This window comes from Tauraco erythrolophus, chromosome 4, assembly GCF_009769465.1.
Source record: "Tauraco erythrolophus isolate bTauEry1 chromosome 4, bTauEry1.pri, whole genome shotgun sequence".
Classification (NCBI taxonomy): domain Eukaryota; kingdom Metazoa; phylum Chordata; class Aves; order Musophagiformes; family Musophagidae; genus Tauraco; species Tauraco erythrolophus.
Genome location: NC_141468.1, coordinates 24,681,098 through 24,698,886, shown reverse-complemented (window position 1 = coordinate 24,698,886; position 17,789 = coordinate 24,681,098). Strand labels below are relative to the sequence as shown.

General features: G+C 36.6%; 1 protein-coding gene across 1 annotated transcript in view; it reads right to left on the bottom strand.

Annotated features, from left to right (window-relative positions):
- The window catches only part of GRM8 (glutamate metabotropic receptor 8), a 381,588-nt gene that overhangs the window by 217,718 nt on the left and 146,081 nt on the right, over window positions 1–17,789 (bottom strand). The window contains exons 3-5 of the mRNA XM_086609724.1: window positions 3,496–3,631; window positions 2,860–3,014; window positions 1,519–1,656 (exon numbers count right to left, since the gene is read on the bottom strand). Of these exons, the coding sequence (XP_086465850.1) occupies window positions 1,519–1,656; window positions 2,860–3,014; window positions 3,496–3,631 (429 nt within the window). The remainder of the gene's footprint in view (window positions 1–1,518; window positions 1,657–2,859; window positions 3,015–3,495; window positions 3,632–17,789) is intronic.

The window sequence follows — 17,789 nt, the reverse complement described above, 5'->3', positions numbered from 1 at the left end:
ACTTGAAGAACTTCAGAAAAGCATCTATTTTCCACTTAAAATAGTAAAAAATAAAATAATCCCTTCCCAGACAGTGGTAACTACCCAGCCATGATTTACTGCTATATGAGTCAAGACCAAGGAGTAAAGGATTAGAGTAATGAGCTATCATTTAGCTCAGTGAGGAACTGAATATCATCCTTTTTTTTTGTGGAGTATGTGGTAAAATGTAGAAGACAAGGTGTTGTTGAAATGAGAGAGTGCACGCATGGCTCTCATATTTCTGTGTGAGATACATCTGTGCATTGCAAAGCCCAGTGCAGTAAGTCTTGAATCGATAGCACAGTACACATACAATAAATCTGATGGTTCAGGGAGTGCAGGACTAACAACACCTGTGCTTGGTGACTGCATGGTATATCTGTCTGACAAACCCAGAAGTGGGGTGCTGGGGTGCAGCTTTTGTTAGCAGAACATTTGGAAGGGCATCCCCATAACAAAGGCTGCATGACAGTGTCACCAGGCAGCCAGAAATCACAGAACAGCAAGTTAACAAAAATGTTCATGCTCCATGTATTTGGTGAAAGAAAACACTGCCAGGGGAATCAAGGCACATGAATGACTTACCTATGCAGTGCAGAAAATCAACTATTACTGCTGCCACTAGTCACAGAGATGGTGGTCACCACCAGTACTGCTAGTGACAGCAATTAGGCAAACAACACTGGGAACCCTGACATTAGGCAAAAGCTATCTATACAAAAAGTAACATAAACAGTCTGCTGTAGTCACAGAAGACTAAAGGCAATAATCTTGTAGTAAACCCTGCAAGGAACAGCAAAAAGCCAACATGTCATAGATGAGAGAAACTCAGAGCTACTGATGCAACTGCTGTAATAGCTGTCATGAAAATTGTGTCTGGGTATTGTGCCTGAGCAAGCAGGTTTGAGAACATCAGTGCCAGTTACATAGAGTTTTTGCTCAAACTTCATAAAGACTTTCAGCTTTATAACACAATATAGAATCCTGTTCTTTTCACATGAGTACAAGTAATAAGGACATATTGATTTGATTTTTACTCCATCTTCAAACACAGTTTGTAAACTAAATAAGGAGTTCATGACTTGACCTGTCATCATGACCTTGATGGTTTAAACAGAAAATTAATTTTCTCTGTATCTACTTCAGGAATAATAATATGAGAATTACTGTGATGATCCCATTCACTAAAAAAAAATCATATTGACAACTATAGACGGGGCGAGAGAGAAGGTCATTGAAACATGAATAGAATTGAACCGCAGCCACGGGTCTTTAACAAAATCTGTACCATCGTTGGATTTGTGCAAACTAACTAACTTTCTCAAACATCACCCATTAATTTTTTTTTTTCAGGTTTGAGAAAAAATGTCACATTTTTCTTAAAACACAATAATTTGTCCTGGAGAAATGAAGGGTGCCAGAAGAGTGATGAAAAGAAAGCAGTTCCTTTCCTGCACTCCTATGGAATTACAGATAATGTTTCACTTTCACAGTTACCTGTGCATTTCTTGATATTGCTATTTCTTTTTCCATGTGATCCTAACTTGCATCCAAAGTTCTCCTCCCAAAATTCTGCAAACCATACATTTCTTCGATTGTTAGCAAGTGTTCGGCTCCGAAAATATCTATCAAATCCTACATTTAAGAGAAGTGAGAGAAGCATTAAAATATGACGCAGCATAAAATCAGTAATGTAAAGACAGTAACAGATTTTGTATAAATATCAAAACAAGAAAAATTTCAGGTACAAACTGCTATAGGAAGATATTTTATAAGTAAAGTAGTATCTAAGGATTAAAAAAATAGTATATTTGTTATTATCCCTTATTTGTTGTAGAACATGAATTTTTTTAAATACCTACAGCAGTTAAAGAGTGTCTAAAGCTCCAGTAGAATTTTATATTTTTTAAAATGCAATGCAGATTATTAGGGAAATAGCTTAATTTTTAATGCACAGATGACCCAAATAAAGAACTTGATTCCTACAAGAAATCAGACAAACTATAATCACTACTTAGTCAAAGACTGCAATCTAAATGAATTTCATTTCAAGGCCACTTAAAATCACTGGGTACCTCTCTGTTGAAACAGAAGGCTTCCAGGACACCTAAAACTCTGCTTGTATTTATATGTTTAATGATCCCAGTTGAGAAACTAAAGATTTCTGCTTAAACTTGATGAAATTCTGCACCAGACTTACCCCTACAACCCAGCAGACATAATGATATCATGACTAACACATACCATCTGGATAAAGCTCTTTACAAATGTTTCCACGTGCCTAAATTCTCCAAGTAGCATTGATAGTGCTCAGTTTTTCCTAGTCGTTTACCAGTTTAGAGCACTTACCCAGAGGGTAAGAGATGTTACTACCTCCAGTACACTCCCAGGAATAAAGTGATTCAAATCAACAACTTCCACTTCATCCACCAAGTCAGAAACTTTGTTAATATAGTGGCTTTCTAAGGCAAGTTTAGGAGAGGAAAGCAGAGCCTAGATTGATCTCCTTCCAGGAGAATGAGCTGACTCATTATCATCCATCCAATCCTGTCCTTTGTCCCAAAGAACCACCAGCTTATGGGTAAGAAGATCTCCAACTGCATATGCTCTAGTTTCTAGGCAATTATAAGATTACTTAATTACAGATTCAGTATCTCCTCATCTCAACAGATATTAAATGAATATTGGATCTGGCCAACTCAAGTTACTTAGTTGGAATGTTTTCCCTGATTTCCCCGTAATCAAGGACTTCATGATTTTTTAATTATTTTTTTTAAGAGAGCTAGGGTGTTTTAACATTGTCAGAAAATGAGGGGTTTGTGCCACGTGCATTCCTACCATCTATTGATGTTCTTTTGGGCAGAATAGTTACTGCTCCTTCCGCAATCTCCTCCTGGTGCTGAACCGGTGAAATTTTTGACCCCCAACTATCTGAGCCAATCCAGAGGAAATGTCCAGATTGATTAGCTTTTTTGGCTGCTTCCAGTATTCGCCTGCAAATAAACAGCAAATGACTAATTAAACAAACTGCATCTACAAACGACTTGAGAATCCCCAACATTAATTCCGGCTATGCATAAGCAAGCTCAGGCTAACCAATTAGTCAATAGTTTTCACAGTCTAAAGCATATTCAACAACAGCTGTAGCAAACTCAAGATACAGTGCTGTACAAATTAATTTGGTTCATCTTTAGCCATATTTTTCTAGCATTCTTATTGGTTTCTTCCTTTTCAGTCCGCAAATAACAATCTATTGGAGCTTAACTCTTAGAAACTAGGAACAGGTTAGATTTCCACAGAATAGAGAACCAGCACACTATATAATTGCAACTCAATTTCTTATCATCAGATTTCCAAGAATTTTTACATGGGATTGAATCTGAAAACTCCTGTGTTACTCTATTCTGCACCAGTCAATCGAGCATCTCTGTGAAGAGAAAATATCTTTAACACACAAAATTAGGAAACAGGCACCTAATATCATCTTCATTCGCAAACATGATCACTGCTCGAGCATTTGGAGTTTCCAACAAGCGCTTGATGATCTTTTCAAACTCTCCTGGTCTGGGCTCCCGAGGGATTTTGAGTGACTGAGCAATGCAAACACCTCCTGAGAAAAATTAAAAGAAAAAAAAAACATTAACATGTTAAATATCCATGCTTCAGATAATCCACCGTTAATCAGGCAGGCGAAAAAACCACAACACTAATCTGAGATAAGACAGCACAGTCAAAAGTTACCTTATCTATGTATTTTGAAATATGCACTGTAAAAACTTACATACTTAATGTTGCATTAAAGAGTTCAACTCACTCTGTTACCTGTTACTTTATTTTTTGTATAAAATTTAAAACAACATCCTGAGCAAGATTGTACTCTGGCTCAGCTGGACTGAATTCCACAGATCTACTCCAATTCATGGCAGTTGAGCAGCTGAGAACCCAGCCTTGCCACAGGATTGCATTTAACTGTGGAGCCACCATTTGACAGTTAGTTTATGTTCACAATGTGGCTCTCCAGTATCAGGTGCTATCATAAACCTCTGCTTTTTCATCAGAGAGTACAAGGTTAACAATAAATGCTGTGGTTATGGAATCAAGAGAACCTGAAAAGTTCTTTTATGAATGAATACACACAGATTGCTTCTAATTGTTATTATGACATTCTTAATTAAGTTGTCTTAATTATTTAAGAGGTTTTCAGTTGTCATTGAATATTCTAAATTACTAATCAGCAAATGAACACAAACTCAGAGATGATATTTATCTCCCTCCCTGGCAGAAGGAGGATAGTGCTAATTGCAATCTTTACATTTTACCTGTCTTGCAAAAAGGGACAGATTTCTACAGAAACGCAGTAATTTCTTATGGCTTTCATACCCTGGTGCAGGGGAATCTCTGCTTCCTAGTTATGACACTGTTATCGATGTTTGAGTAGGCAAGGAGAGAAATTCTTTAAGCCTGTTTCATGGAGCACTGAGTCCAGATTGGCACCAACTTCCTATACCATAGATGATCTTTCTGCGATTGTTTGCTGACTGACTTATTTTAATTGTTTTTCCTTTAAGAATTATTACCAGATTTGCATTGGTACATCTAACTCCCATCAGTATTTGCTGTTGCCTGTTGTTATTCCCAAAACAAGAATCTCTTGTGGAGATTCTAATCATTAATAAAAGCAGAAAATGAAGAAAATGAGAAAATGTTTATTTCTAACAAAAAAGTGACATGTTACTAGACAAAGGCAAAGCAAATTAGAATTTTTGCATCTCTGCATCTAAATATTTCTATACTGAAGATTGCCTTCAGTGTGAGTAAGAATAAGAATGTGTTTTAAAAGAGCTGTTCTATTTTTAATGAGTGCCAGTATTTATTTTCTGATGTATAAAATCATTTGGGGCATATGCATGTCTACATATTAAAGGTAATTAGACAACTAAAGTCACAGGTAGATGGTTATGTTGTATATCGGAAGGCTTTCCAACAGTCTCATCCTCCCTATCAAAATGTCAACCTTATGTTTTTCCAAAGTGCTTCACAAATTGGGTTGATACATATTGTCAGTGACAAGCTGGATCCAGCCAGATGCAGCTGGGAAGGTAGAGATACATGAAGAAGGTACAGAGGGCTCCTGTGTTAGCTTTCTTAAACTGAATGTACTTAATCTTTAAGCAAAACAAACAAACAAAATAAGGGTATTTATGAAGCCATTTTTATTTCTTCTACTCAAACATAATATTTCGAAAATGCTGGGGATTCATTATCAGATTTTGTTCTGCCTCTGTAGAATCTCATCGACCTCAATTGTTCTCTACACAGGCAGATCCTAAGTTTGAATCAAGTTTAGACACGGCCTAAATGAAGCGTGGAATTATCAACTGACAGTATAAAAATAACAACTTGCAAATGAAATCAGACAGTTTTAGTCACAAGCAAACATATCACCTTTTTCAGCTATGCATCAATTTCTTGGGAAGTTACATTATTGTTTTATTAGATTTAGAGATGCATATAACCATATAGATTTATCCTGAATTTTTCTCTGCTTTACATGAAAGAAATAATATTTGCTAATCAGAACATCTGCCATTTCTAGTAAAAATTGTTTGTACACATTTCTTTCACATCTATAAATAGTATAAAGATATAACATAAATAATTTACTCTTATCTGCTTTAAAAAGGAATATAGTGCCTTTCTCTGGCAACACATTTCTTCACATTTTTACGAACAGCCTGGCTCCCCATGACGGACAGCTAATTTGCCAATAACGACAGATGAGCCCATATAGCAGGTGACTCTCATATTCACCAGGTATTTTTGCCAACCCAGTAATGAAAAGATGGACGCTGTACTCTGAAAAGCTTTAGCCAATTTCCTAAACTGATATCAAACTATTGTGATAGACACTCAGAAAGCCCTTTACTGCAACCCCTTTCTCAAGTAACAGGTCTGAACGTAAGAGAAATATTTAGCAGCCTTCCTGTGAATTTAACAAACAGCAATTCACTGTTAAAAAGGAAAAAACTGGAGAACAGTGCCAAGCTCTCAACTGTCCCCAAAGTCATCCAGGCGCAAAAAGTAAAACAGAGCCTAAAAAAATGACATAAAGGAATAATTTGTTACCTCATAAATTTTGAGAGTATATTTTTCAACCATTTCTATTCATGCAATGGCCCTTAGGAAAAAACATTCTTTCCACATAAAACTCAGATGCAAATATTGCAAAATGTATACATATAATACACTATATTCAGCCATCTACAGCCTGTGTGTAATGGATATCAAGCAATGAAAAACTGCAGTATCTAAAAAAGCTATTTTCAGTCAAAATGGTGTAGAGGAAACACCATTCCATCATTGCAGCAGCAAGTTCAGTCATGACTGTACGGTGCATCTTAGCATCTCTACATTGAAGAATGTGTTAAGTACTAATAGGAATAAAATAAAATGCACTTCAGCCTTGTTGCTACATTTATAATGAATAGTGTAAGCTATCTCCAACACACCAAACACTTGGTGTACACCCTTATCTATATATTGTATATACAGCTGTTGCTCAAACAAATAACAGAGTATCAATTTTCAGCTAATGATGAAATGCTAGATCCACAAAGGTACGTAAAACATTACGGTGCCTAACCTCTCAGCACCCTGCTGCCTTTGAAATCCACATCCTGGGCTAAGTGCCCAGACACAGAGAGAGATGAGCGTCTAGGAAAAGGATTCAAAGGAGCCAGCAAACTGAATAAGGAATCATTATTCCTCAAAAATAGCTAGCAGAGATACTAAAAGGACAGGTTTTAAGGTCAGTAGTTAGGATAATCTTATGAAGTGTGAACAAAAGAGAGATTTCCCTAAATTAAGAAGAAATGGGGTTTGAGAACAGATGTCTCAGACCTGATACCAACAGATTTACCATTTGCTGCAGAGGTGCCAAAGGGCAGATGGTTCAGACACCTAATGCCCCTGGAGGATTTATGGCTGTGAACCATAAGAACAAGTAGTGTCTAGATGTTTCGCCCTGTCAGCATTTCTGACGGATCTGGCAGACGACTGCTTGTCCCTGTTGCTGGTTTCTAAAACGTTTGTTATCCTTCATTATCTGGGGATGTACCTAAAAAAATACATTGGTCTAAATTTCCCTTGGCTAAAATTATGATTACCCACCAATTAAAAGAATTGATGAACAGGCTTCAGAGAGGGCTGCACTAAAAGCTGTTATTAAGACCAAGAAGGGAGTCAGACAGACAGACTCATTGCAGGTAGCTCAACTAGGAATAGATACCGGTAATTGCACCCACTCCTATTGTACCCATTCCCTAATTCATATTTGACATAGGAGATGAAATTAAGGGTTTGCATCTGTCACACATTTTAAAGACATTAAGATAGCACTGATGGAAAGTAGTTCTTCAAGTACTCTGGGGAAAAAAAAAAAAGGCTTAGAACTGTGCTAAGCCTCACAGTCACCCTAGAGCTTGATTTGAGGAATAAAACAGTTAATATGAACTGCACTGTGTCAGTGACGGTAAGTATCCATTTGTCTTCTGTCTAACAGCTATCTAGTGTGATACCCAGCACCTGGGGCCAGTGAACGGTGAAGAGGAGAGCAGAGGTGGGAGCTGGAAATCAGGCTCACGGCAGGCGCTGCCCTACTCATGATCAGAGGCTCAGTCCAGCTGCTCTGCACCATGGTTGGCAGCTGGTAACTCACGCACTTTTAAAACAGGGACATACCCAGCCCTGATCTATAATAATATGATTTTGATTTATTTTCTCCATTGTGATGAAAATCATATCCTAAGCAAATTGTTCCATGCTAGACTTGGCTTGCTTACAGGTGCTCTGTAGAACATAGCTTGTAGGAAATAGGTTATCACCGAACAAAAAAACAGTAGATTTTGAAGATATTGTCAGCATGCTGGGTCAGTGAGCTTTTTCCTTTCTTTTTGTGCTCTTATAACAATGATTCTACCAAAGAAAAAATAAAACAAAGGGGAAATGTAGTGCCTGCATCATTTTGATGATTAAACTTACGGTGATTTTGTAATGATAAATATTCATTTTAGCTCTTGCGGGTTCTGAAGTCACAAGATGGCATGCTAATTGTAAACCATTAAGCACTCAAGTATGCGGAGGTGGGCGTCGGAAGAAGTGATGTTGAATGTGTCTTTGGAAAATAGCAAGCAGACTTGGTGGAAAACTTGCACTAACAAAGGAATTTCCTGAAGCAAAGACTGAAAGACGAAGCTAAATGTAAACACAAAGGCCATAGTCTCTCTTACCCCAGCTAGGATCCAGCACTACATACATTATGGACCAACTAAGTAGAACACACAAGAAAGGACACTTTCTTTGTGTCAAAAAGGCTGAAGAAAGTTTCCAGTTCAAATGTGTTCAGCATTGGAACCACAACCAGACTACTCGGAACCAGTCTACCCTCTAAACTATTTTATGTCCCCGTGTACATACCTAGCCCTACCACTGTAAAAGGGGAAAGGCTCAAGCTATGCACTTGCCTTGACAAGCTATCTATTTCTTAGCATAAGGAGGCACACCTCACCCGACTCCATATACATCATTGCAAGTCAATTATTTCATGGCAGCTGCATCACAAATCACATATTGTTCCTGAAAATGCTCAAGACAAATAGCCAGAGCACATCTGAGACACAGTGCTACCTGACAGGACTTACTCGTCTGCCTTCGAGTATGCATTTTCTTTTTTTAAGATTAATTATATGTGATTGGTCACTAGGCTAAGAAAATTTTAATGCAGTCCTGTGGAAAATTTCCAAACAACATTACAGAAATATGTGAAGGCAAAGAAGTTCGTATTCCAAGTGGGAACAGATGTCAGAGACTCAGAAGAAGTCTCAGTAAGAAACTCTCCTGTGAGGTGCACAGGGTGCTGTCGGAGGCAGACACAGCCTCTGACAGACATGAGACTGCACACTTCTGACAGTATCATGGCATGAAGAGAACACAAGGAAAATCAGACAACTACATTTCTCTTCCTCTTCCAGTCCTTCTCCTGGTTATATTGAAAATCTAGAAAATCTAGACCTGGTTATACTGAACATCTGTTCCAATTGCCAGGAATCTTGTTCAGCATTAAGATTGTTGAAGATATTAAAAACAAGATCCTCCATGCTCAAGTTCTGTTGACAAAGTTCAGATTAACCTTGTGACTCGGTGAATCCATCAAGACTTTCTCTTTAAGCAGACAGCTCATTATTTGATAAATTTTGATGCTAAGAAATCTGAATGTTAAAGAAAAATAAGGTGAGTGAGTGTTCTGCACGGGATCTGCACTGATGCTGGTAAACATATATTTTTAGGAATTATTATTTAAACCACAATCAACTTGCTGCCATCCTCTTGTGTACCCCTAGACGCCCTTAACAATAATTTTCTAGAGTATTAGTCAACAGGGAGTGACACCTAGGGAGATATAATTACAAGCCAAAGATCAAATTTCACAAGCAATAATTCGTCAAAATGTAAATGTCTCTTAATGTTGAAGTACTGTATCTGGGAGGTCTGAATGCAGCCATGCATTCTTTCCAGAGATACCTTCACTCAACTACCTCAAGAAACTGTATGGTCAATGGGGCTATATGGACTTCAGGGTAGCTTAGCTTTACAAACAAGAACCTGAGCCTTCTGCAGGCTCCACTGCTCCCACTGAAGTCCATGCCATGGCATCTTCACTGCTACTCATGTCCAAATCTAGTTAAATAAAATCTCATTCTAGTACATCTCTGTTGCAGTCATTAACTACCTGCAGTGTGAAAATACCCTAAAATCTTGTGGATTTCCATTTCCTCAGAAGCTCACTAAATACCTCAGCAAACAATTCTTTTACTTACTCTTGCAAAGATAGTTAATTTTTCAGCCAATAATGGAAATAGTTTTTGATGTAAGGTAATAGAAAGAAAACTATTAAAAAAAATAAATAATTTAAATAATACTTTGTCCTGAATGAACAAATGTGGTACTTAGTATCCAATACCCTAAAACATAATGGAGGATGAGAGTTTTTTGTTATAGTATAATAACAGACTAAACTAGTCTGCATTTTGGGCCCATACATTCATGTCTTTTTCCCTTTAAGTAAAAATGCATTTTCTCAAAATCGCTTAATATTTATGACAAAGACGTTTTTAATGTACAAGCAGGTCAGCAATGCTTTTTCACTAACATGTCAGCTAGAGTCATGAGCTTTTCTACTCAAAACTAACAACCTTTAAGAGCTCAAAATCTCTCTCATTTATTTTAGTGTTTTAGAAAAGGCCTTTTAGCAATGTTTTTTGTCTGCTCTTCCTTTCATTCATTCTTTTGGAAAAAGTAGAATTAAAAGGCATTCAGTGAAACCATAAAAGAAAACAAAACATTGTGATAAATACAATTCACTCATTCCTTTTAAAACTTTTTTTTTTTGCATTCCTATATGTATTCAGAGGCATACTGCCATGCATATTTCAGAAACACATGCGCTCACACAGATACTTACATCATGGGCAAAGCAGATGTTAATTCTAAAATGGAAAAGGAGGAAAGAAAAAAAACAGCTTTGGCTCCATATGAGACCACCAGCTATTTGCTCCAGTCATCAGAGTCTGTCTCTAAGGTGACATGAAGCAAGAGAGATCTGTTATTTTATACTTCCATTCTGAACAGTAAAAAATTCTGTTTCGCCCCACCCCCCCTCCACCCCACACCCCCCCCGAAGAAACACTTCCCAATGTACCACTATGGCTTCTATTAACACCAGCATCTGATGGAAAATAACTGCAAGGTATATTCTCACCAGCACCAAACCTATTGATTCAATTTTTTTTTTTTCACAGAGTTGGAAAAAAAACACAAACAACTAATTTTTCATCCTTCGACTTTTTAGTGCTATTTGTGTAAATGAAAGCCAACTTTCACAGTCTCAAAAGCGAGAGGCTAAAAGAAAAATTTATCTGTAGTAGAGATGTTTGTGAATGGCTAAAAATCACATACCCAGAAAAAAAAGAAAAAAAGCCTGAAAAAAATGAATTCTGGAAGGTTGCGAGAGAGGAATTTTCCTCTCCACAGTGAATCACTGTATAACAAGTTCATGAAGGACATGGGATGCCAAAGTCAAACTTCAAAACAATCTGTGGCCAAAAGAAAGTAATTGAAATTGGTCTCCACGTACATTTACTGGTCAGCTGTTGCAGTGCTTTCACAGCTATGTCTTTTTTTATCATTGCAGTGGGTATGAATACCTCCTTCTGCAGTTCTTCCTACTTGCAGATTTAGAACTTGCAGAGGCATAACATGAAAAAAGAAACATACTGCTATTTTCCATTTTCTGGCTACATGCTACATACATCCTTAATGAGGAAGGGAGACTCTCTTTATTTTTGTTTGTTTTCTAAAGATCAGGAAAACATGCATTATGAAATAAATTTCATAAATGCCTAAATTCTAAAAGATTTTCAGACTTTTTCTTAAGGTAATATCAGTTCTGATACATAACAAAGTAATATCGTGAACTCAAACTCTGGCCTGTGGTTATTTAACAGGTATTTTTCCCTGAAAATAAATTTGCTTTAATATGGTCCTTATTCTTACCTCAATTTCTCCAAAATTCTCAGTACTAATGGGCCTGAGTAGCAGTAAAGATTTGAATTTGATGTTTTAGGAGTTTAGGTACAAATGACTGCTTCAAAATATTCTAAAGGTGCCCATAAAAATCGCCCGTTCACCTCCAAGCACAGTCAATGAACAGTCCCAATTGCTGCACCCTTCAAAGGTCTTGGTTAAAACCTGATGCCGTGTGAACAGATGCTGTTCCAATAGCCCCATGTAACACACTGCTCTCTGTCTCCTGGTTGTCACCGTCAGACACGGTACGCCACTTCCAAGGTCCAGCATCCTCCTGCCACACTGCTGGAGATATCTTTCCCTGAACACTACTGGTTGAAATCACAATCCCTGATGGATGTAATCAGCATCATGAAGATGACATAGGAGCTTCTGGCATTCCTTACAACTATGTTTAGGCAGGAAAAAAAAAAAACCAAGCACCACAAAAAGGGCTGGATTTTGTAAAAACATTGATTTCTAAATAAATATAACCTTTCTTCTTTTAGGATAATTTGTTCCCTACGGGGATCCTTAGCTAAAAGTGTGTTGTGTTTTTTTATTCCACTCCCTGTCATGTTTATTTTAAATATTTTATCAGTGATATAAAAGACGGTTTTCAGTTAAGTTGTCCGGGATTGCTTGATTTTAATAGTTGGCTGGTGTCCTGTTATTCCCTTGCATGCTTCTTACTGCTTTCATGGTGTTCAGCAATTGCCTTCGGTCACCTCCTTTGCACTTAAATGCTGTACACAGGCAGCAGAACCTGACTTTTAATCATGCCTTCCAAGAAAAACAGCAGCAGTGATTAATGTTCTCATTCTGAAACTTTTTGGCCTGCTTTTATAAGTGAAGACATTCTTCTTCTTTGTGGTCATAAAATAGCAACAGATTTCTTTTATTCACTGGAATTTAAAAAAAAAAAAAAAGCTCTTCTGCTTTTTGCTCTCTTCCAGAGTGTTGGTGGCAAAAGCAATTATTTCCATCTATTTTTATGTATTCCTTTAAGCAAACAGTCTAGTATCAGAAAACTATTTTTAAAATTAGGTGCGTTATTTAGCTTAGGTTACTTCCAGTTGTAAAACACTTATTTTCTCAGCATTTGAACTATCAAAATAGTTTGCATATAAAGACTTACTTAACTTTGAAGGAGATAAGTCTGAGTTTGAATACTGATGTTTGAGCTTGAACATGATGTTCAAAAAATAGTGTCAAATTTGAAGTGAAGCAAAATAACTTTCAGCTAAGATTTGTCTGAAATTGAGAAAAGATACTTCCGTGGTCTTCTGTATTTCGAATTATAAACCTAAATTTATAGAGAGACTATTGCCATCATCTACTTTGGTCTCTTCCACAGTAAAGGTTGATCAGAATTTTTATCAAAGGCCTAAGTTAGCTTTTGAAAAGGCAATTCCATTAAAATTGAAATATTTTGCATCTGTTTGACAAAATTTTAAATTATGAAAAGACATATTGGTTGATTTTTTCCTTTTACATTAGCAATAATAAAATATTAAGATAAAATATTAAATTTTTTATTTCAAATGTATAATTTTGAGAGTTTTTTGCTTTTTTATTCAGTACAACATGATACATAAGCATTACTGTGACAAAAAAATTGAACACTTGAGAACAGAAATATTTTATTTTCACTATGGAAAATTTCAGTCTTTGTTTTAATTTTTTACATCAGAATTTTGAATGAAATGGAAATACAATTTCTGAGTAGTTCCATGTGTAATGAGTCAAAGCCTGTTAGCCTATAATGTCTTAGTCCAGCTGATTTCCATCTGAGCTAAAGTGTATTTAGCTAAAATAATAAACATTTCAAGGTATGGTTTATAAATCTCATTACTGAAAAACCCAAAAAGTTCCTTGCCGTCAGTTTAATTTTTCTAACTTCAGTTTACAAAAACTGGATCTGGTTACATCGTTTTCATCAAAATCAGAAATCCAACCCCTTCATTCTTTCAAACACAACTGGTACATTATTAAATTATGTGATTAAGTTAAAAGTTAAGTAGCTTTCTCTTATATAAGTTAGAAAGGCTGAATTTATTTAATTAGATACCTAATCTACAAGTCATATTTACAAAATTCATAAATGTATTTTGATGTTAGTACCTAACTACATTTATCTCACTTTGAAGTACTTTGAGAGTTGGACACTTGGGTAAGAACACCACTAGGATCAAAGAAAATAATGAACTTTATCTGCTGACTTCTTACCATTGGCAGTTATAAACTATGAAGAGAATAAAGCTAAGTCTTGTATATTGCTTCAGGTCTTTATGTTTCTTTACACCGGTTGAAGATATAGTGATATTAAGAAACAGCAATACTTTCATAACACAGCAGTAAAATAAAGGAATGAGTTAGTGAGTGAAAAAGAGTCACTCTGTAGCCTTCCACATAGATAAACCTATGGAAGCCTACCTTAATTTTAAAAATGTAACTGAATTAAAGTTGGCTACATAGCCACTGTAGCTTTAACAAAGTCTATGGCACTCTATTGTGAGTTTGGGTCAGCGAACAAAGTTAAAGAGAGGAGCTTCACATCTCTATGTGTTTAATATCAACCAGTGAAATGTCTCTTGAGAATTTTAGGAGTGACTGGATCTACTAATTAGTCTTTCCTTGAAGTATGTTGGGATGAAGGATTAACTTAATTCATAAAGCCCTAGAGAAAAAAAGGCATCAGGTCAAAAGTGACTACCCAGGAGCAATGCTTCAAGGGCTGCAACGGGCCTGAGATATGTAAAAACAATGTAGAAATGATGGGACAAGAGTAAAAATAAGGAAATGGTTTTAATTCTGAAGTATAATAAATGCTGGAAAGGTGCATTATCTGTTCATGGATGAAAGGTACCATCCATGTACATATAAAATAAATTGCAGAAATACAGCAATGTTTACTTTTGCTAAATGTCAATAGTTGTACTAAGACAGCACTTAACCCTGCCTATCTGTTTTTCAGATAGTAGAAATATGGCTTCACTCTCACTAACCTTCTGGAAGGAACAAAGACTCTAACATCAAAGAGGGAGAAACATGGGGACAAAGCTGTTATCCATGCAGAGAGAAACAGAAAAACCTGGTCTTTCCATCAAAGTGCTCAGCTAAAGTAAAATCCCCTGTAAAGAACGGCAGCTAGTGGGAAGAAGAGCTCTGGCTCTCCTAGACCAAACTTGGAAAGGCTCAGCCAGAATATATGGATCTCAGTCAATCTCAATCAAGCTGCTCAGTGACATCAGATGAACAAAGACAACTGTGTTCAGAATTCAATATGCTAACAGTACACTACAGTAAAAAGAGAAATCTGGATACTTTTACTAGTGGATGAAAAGCAATGTCTGCAAGTCAAGGAAGGCTTAGGACATAGAAAATAGATCAAACACTGTGAAGGTGGTTGGACCACAGTTCAATCCCTGCCACAGAGCTACACCCTTCTTTGTTCTGCCAGAGACAAAATTTTGCAAGTGCTATTCAGGCTTATTACTGTCTAGATTTTAATGGTTTAGAATTGGAAGAATCCAGACCCAGCTCCTTCCATACAAATAATAGCTGTGCTGCAGGAACTCACCATTAGCTGAAAAAGAAATGGAGGAAAGTGCTTGCTTTGTGATAGGTTATGTATTAAAGGTGTCTAGTAACTGACAAAAGACGTCTGCACCTCACCCCCTTCTAATAAAATGTTTGATAGACCACCATATTTTGTAGACAATGAAGCAAAAAAACCCCCAAACAATTACACAAAAGCCTCTATAATCACTAAGTACAAAATTACTTTTACTGAACATTGCACAGTAGTGGACACCATTATGCTGTTAATACAAGCTGAAAAAAAAGCCTATTTTAACAAGCATCTAGTCTCCACATAGAACTTTGATCAACAAACTATCTCATCAAGGGCCTGAAGGATTTTTCTATGTCCATGCTACTCATCTGATCACATGGTTTCAATAATTTGATACAACTCTTCTATCACATAAAACATTTTTACGCATCCTTCATTATGTTTTTCTTTTTCCCAAAAGCTATCAAAAATTATACCAGACAAAAATCTATTATCCATGGAGCACTTATATCTCACTCATTATAAAAGAAAAATGCAGAAATACATGTTTTCAAAATTAATTAATTCTGAAATGTATTGCCCACCAAATCTGTCAAAAGATGTAACAGAGGGAAAATGAAGGTACTTCAATTTACTCTGAGTTATGTCTTGAATAAAGATATATGATTAGCCCTGTGGACTTGTGAGAAAGAAACTCCACCCTGTAGTTACAAAAAATTCATCCTATATTACTTGATGAAAGTAGTAAGTGCGGATAAAAAATGAAGACAATATAGAAGACAAAGGAAAAATAACAAATCCAGTAAGGACTGGAGAGCTGTGCTACAATCACTCATTGTTCAGTGTAACGCACAATAGCAGTGCTGATCCTAAAACAAAATCTTCTGCAAATGCCTAGTGCTAAAATAATAACATACCTTTGTTTGCAATGCTTTATGATTAATCACTGTCAAGTTTTGAAGTGGAAAAAATATGCAGTAGGAATGAATCCTTTATTCTCCAGACTTCCAAAGAACTTTCTTGCTCTGCTTATTTAAAAAGTTTGACAGTGAAATACATACTTCTGGCAAGCCGAGGAACAAGCATAACTCTTCCAAATCCTCTGTAATGAAGCTACCTTGGGAGTTTGCATTGAAACATTCAAGTCAAACACGTGTTTTCAAAACAGCCAAAATACGACAACTTCAAGACTATTTTTTTGCATATAAGAAAGATCACAATCTGCCAAAGATATACAAAGTTCCACTGAATTTAATATTTGAAAAGGCAGTTTCATTAGGAAAGCCTTTGCCACCATTTAGACATTTTCCAGTGATGGAAAGATGGAAAAGCAGAAGGAAATCATTTTCAATAGTAAAAACCAAGCAACAGCTCTGAAAAGCACAAACAACTTCTGCCCTCTCCTTTCCTGTGTTTGTTTTCTGTACAGATGGACTGACTTATTTTAGAACAGAGTAGCCAAAAAATGAAAACAAAAGGAATATGGGAAATAAAAAAAAAAGAGAGATGAGCTGCAGAATAGCACTAGTGATAGCTTGTCTGAGGATAAATTTAATGCCAATGATAAAAAGCAACATTATACATATACATACACAACGGTTTATGACACTCAAACCCCTGTACAGCATCTCTCTACAAGAAGAGAGGACAAGTCAGGCACGGCGAGCTTGCTATGCTCATGCATTTCCACTGTGGCACATGCACATGAGGTCTGCTACATCCTACACCAGACATTTTTGTACAGTCTGCGAGACATGTTCCAACTTCAGGCTTCAGATCTGGGCTCCTGGGATCAATATTTAAGGATGTCAGTGTCCAAATACAACTCATCTCATTTTTTTTTAAATCATAAATTGATTACTAGCCTGGGTTAGCCCTCTTCACGAAGATGACTTTATTTCTTGATAAATAAAGACATTAATTACTGACAGGTTTTCCATATGAAGAAAACTGTGTGCATAGCGATCCTAGTCACCAAGGCCCAGCCATTCTACACTCATACGTTCACAATTTTTAACTTCCCTGTGAAACTTCTACTCACTTGCTTTAAGACTGATCTCTTGCACAGAAAAAAGCCATGAAGCATGAGATTACTGTTGGTAGGGAGCAGACAAGCAGAAAAGGGACACTAAGGGTCTTCAGCTTCTCTGTCTGGGAGCCTCCTATCTCCCAGCCAACATGTACATTCCTAATATAGCGTTATTCTCTGGAAACTGCCTCCAGACGAGAAAAAACACAAAAACAAACAACAGTGCTACACAGAGCCTTTGTCCCATACTGTACCCCTCCCATGTCCCATCAGAAGGACACTGTCCTACACTATCTTATGTGACACAGAGCAGGAATGCCTAGTCTCCTCACCATCATCACAGCTATAGTCAAGCCCAAAAGTATTTCATGACAGAAATATGTCTGCCATGCACTTAAAGAGACTAGAGGAGCTGCAGTGCTGCAGAGGTGTTTGGAGTAAAATCCTATATGGAAAAAGGACATTAAGAGCACAAAACTATGTGCAATAGAATTTGCCATTGTTCAGCTTCTCTGAGGTTCTCTGACTATTATTGGAAAA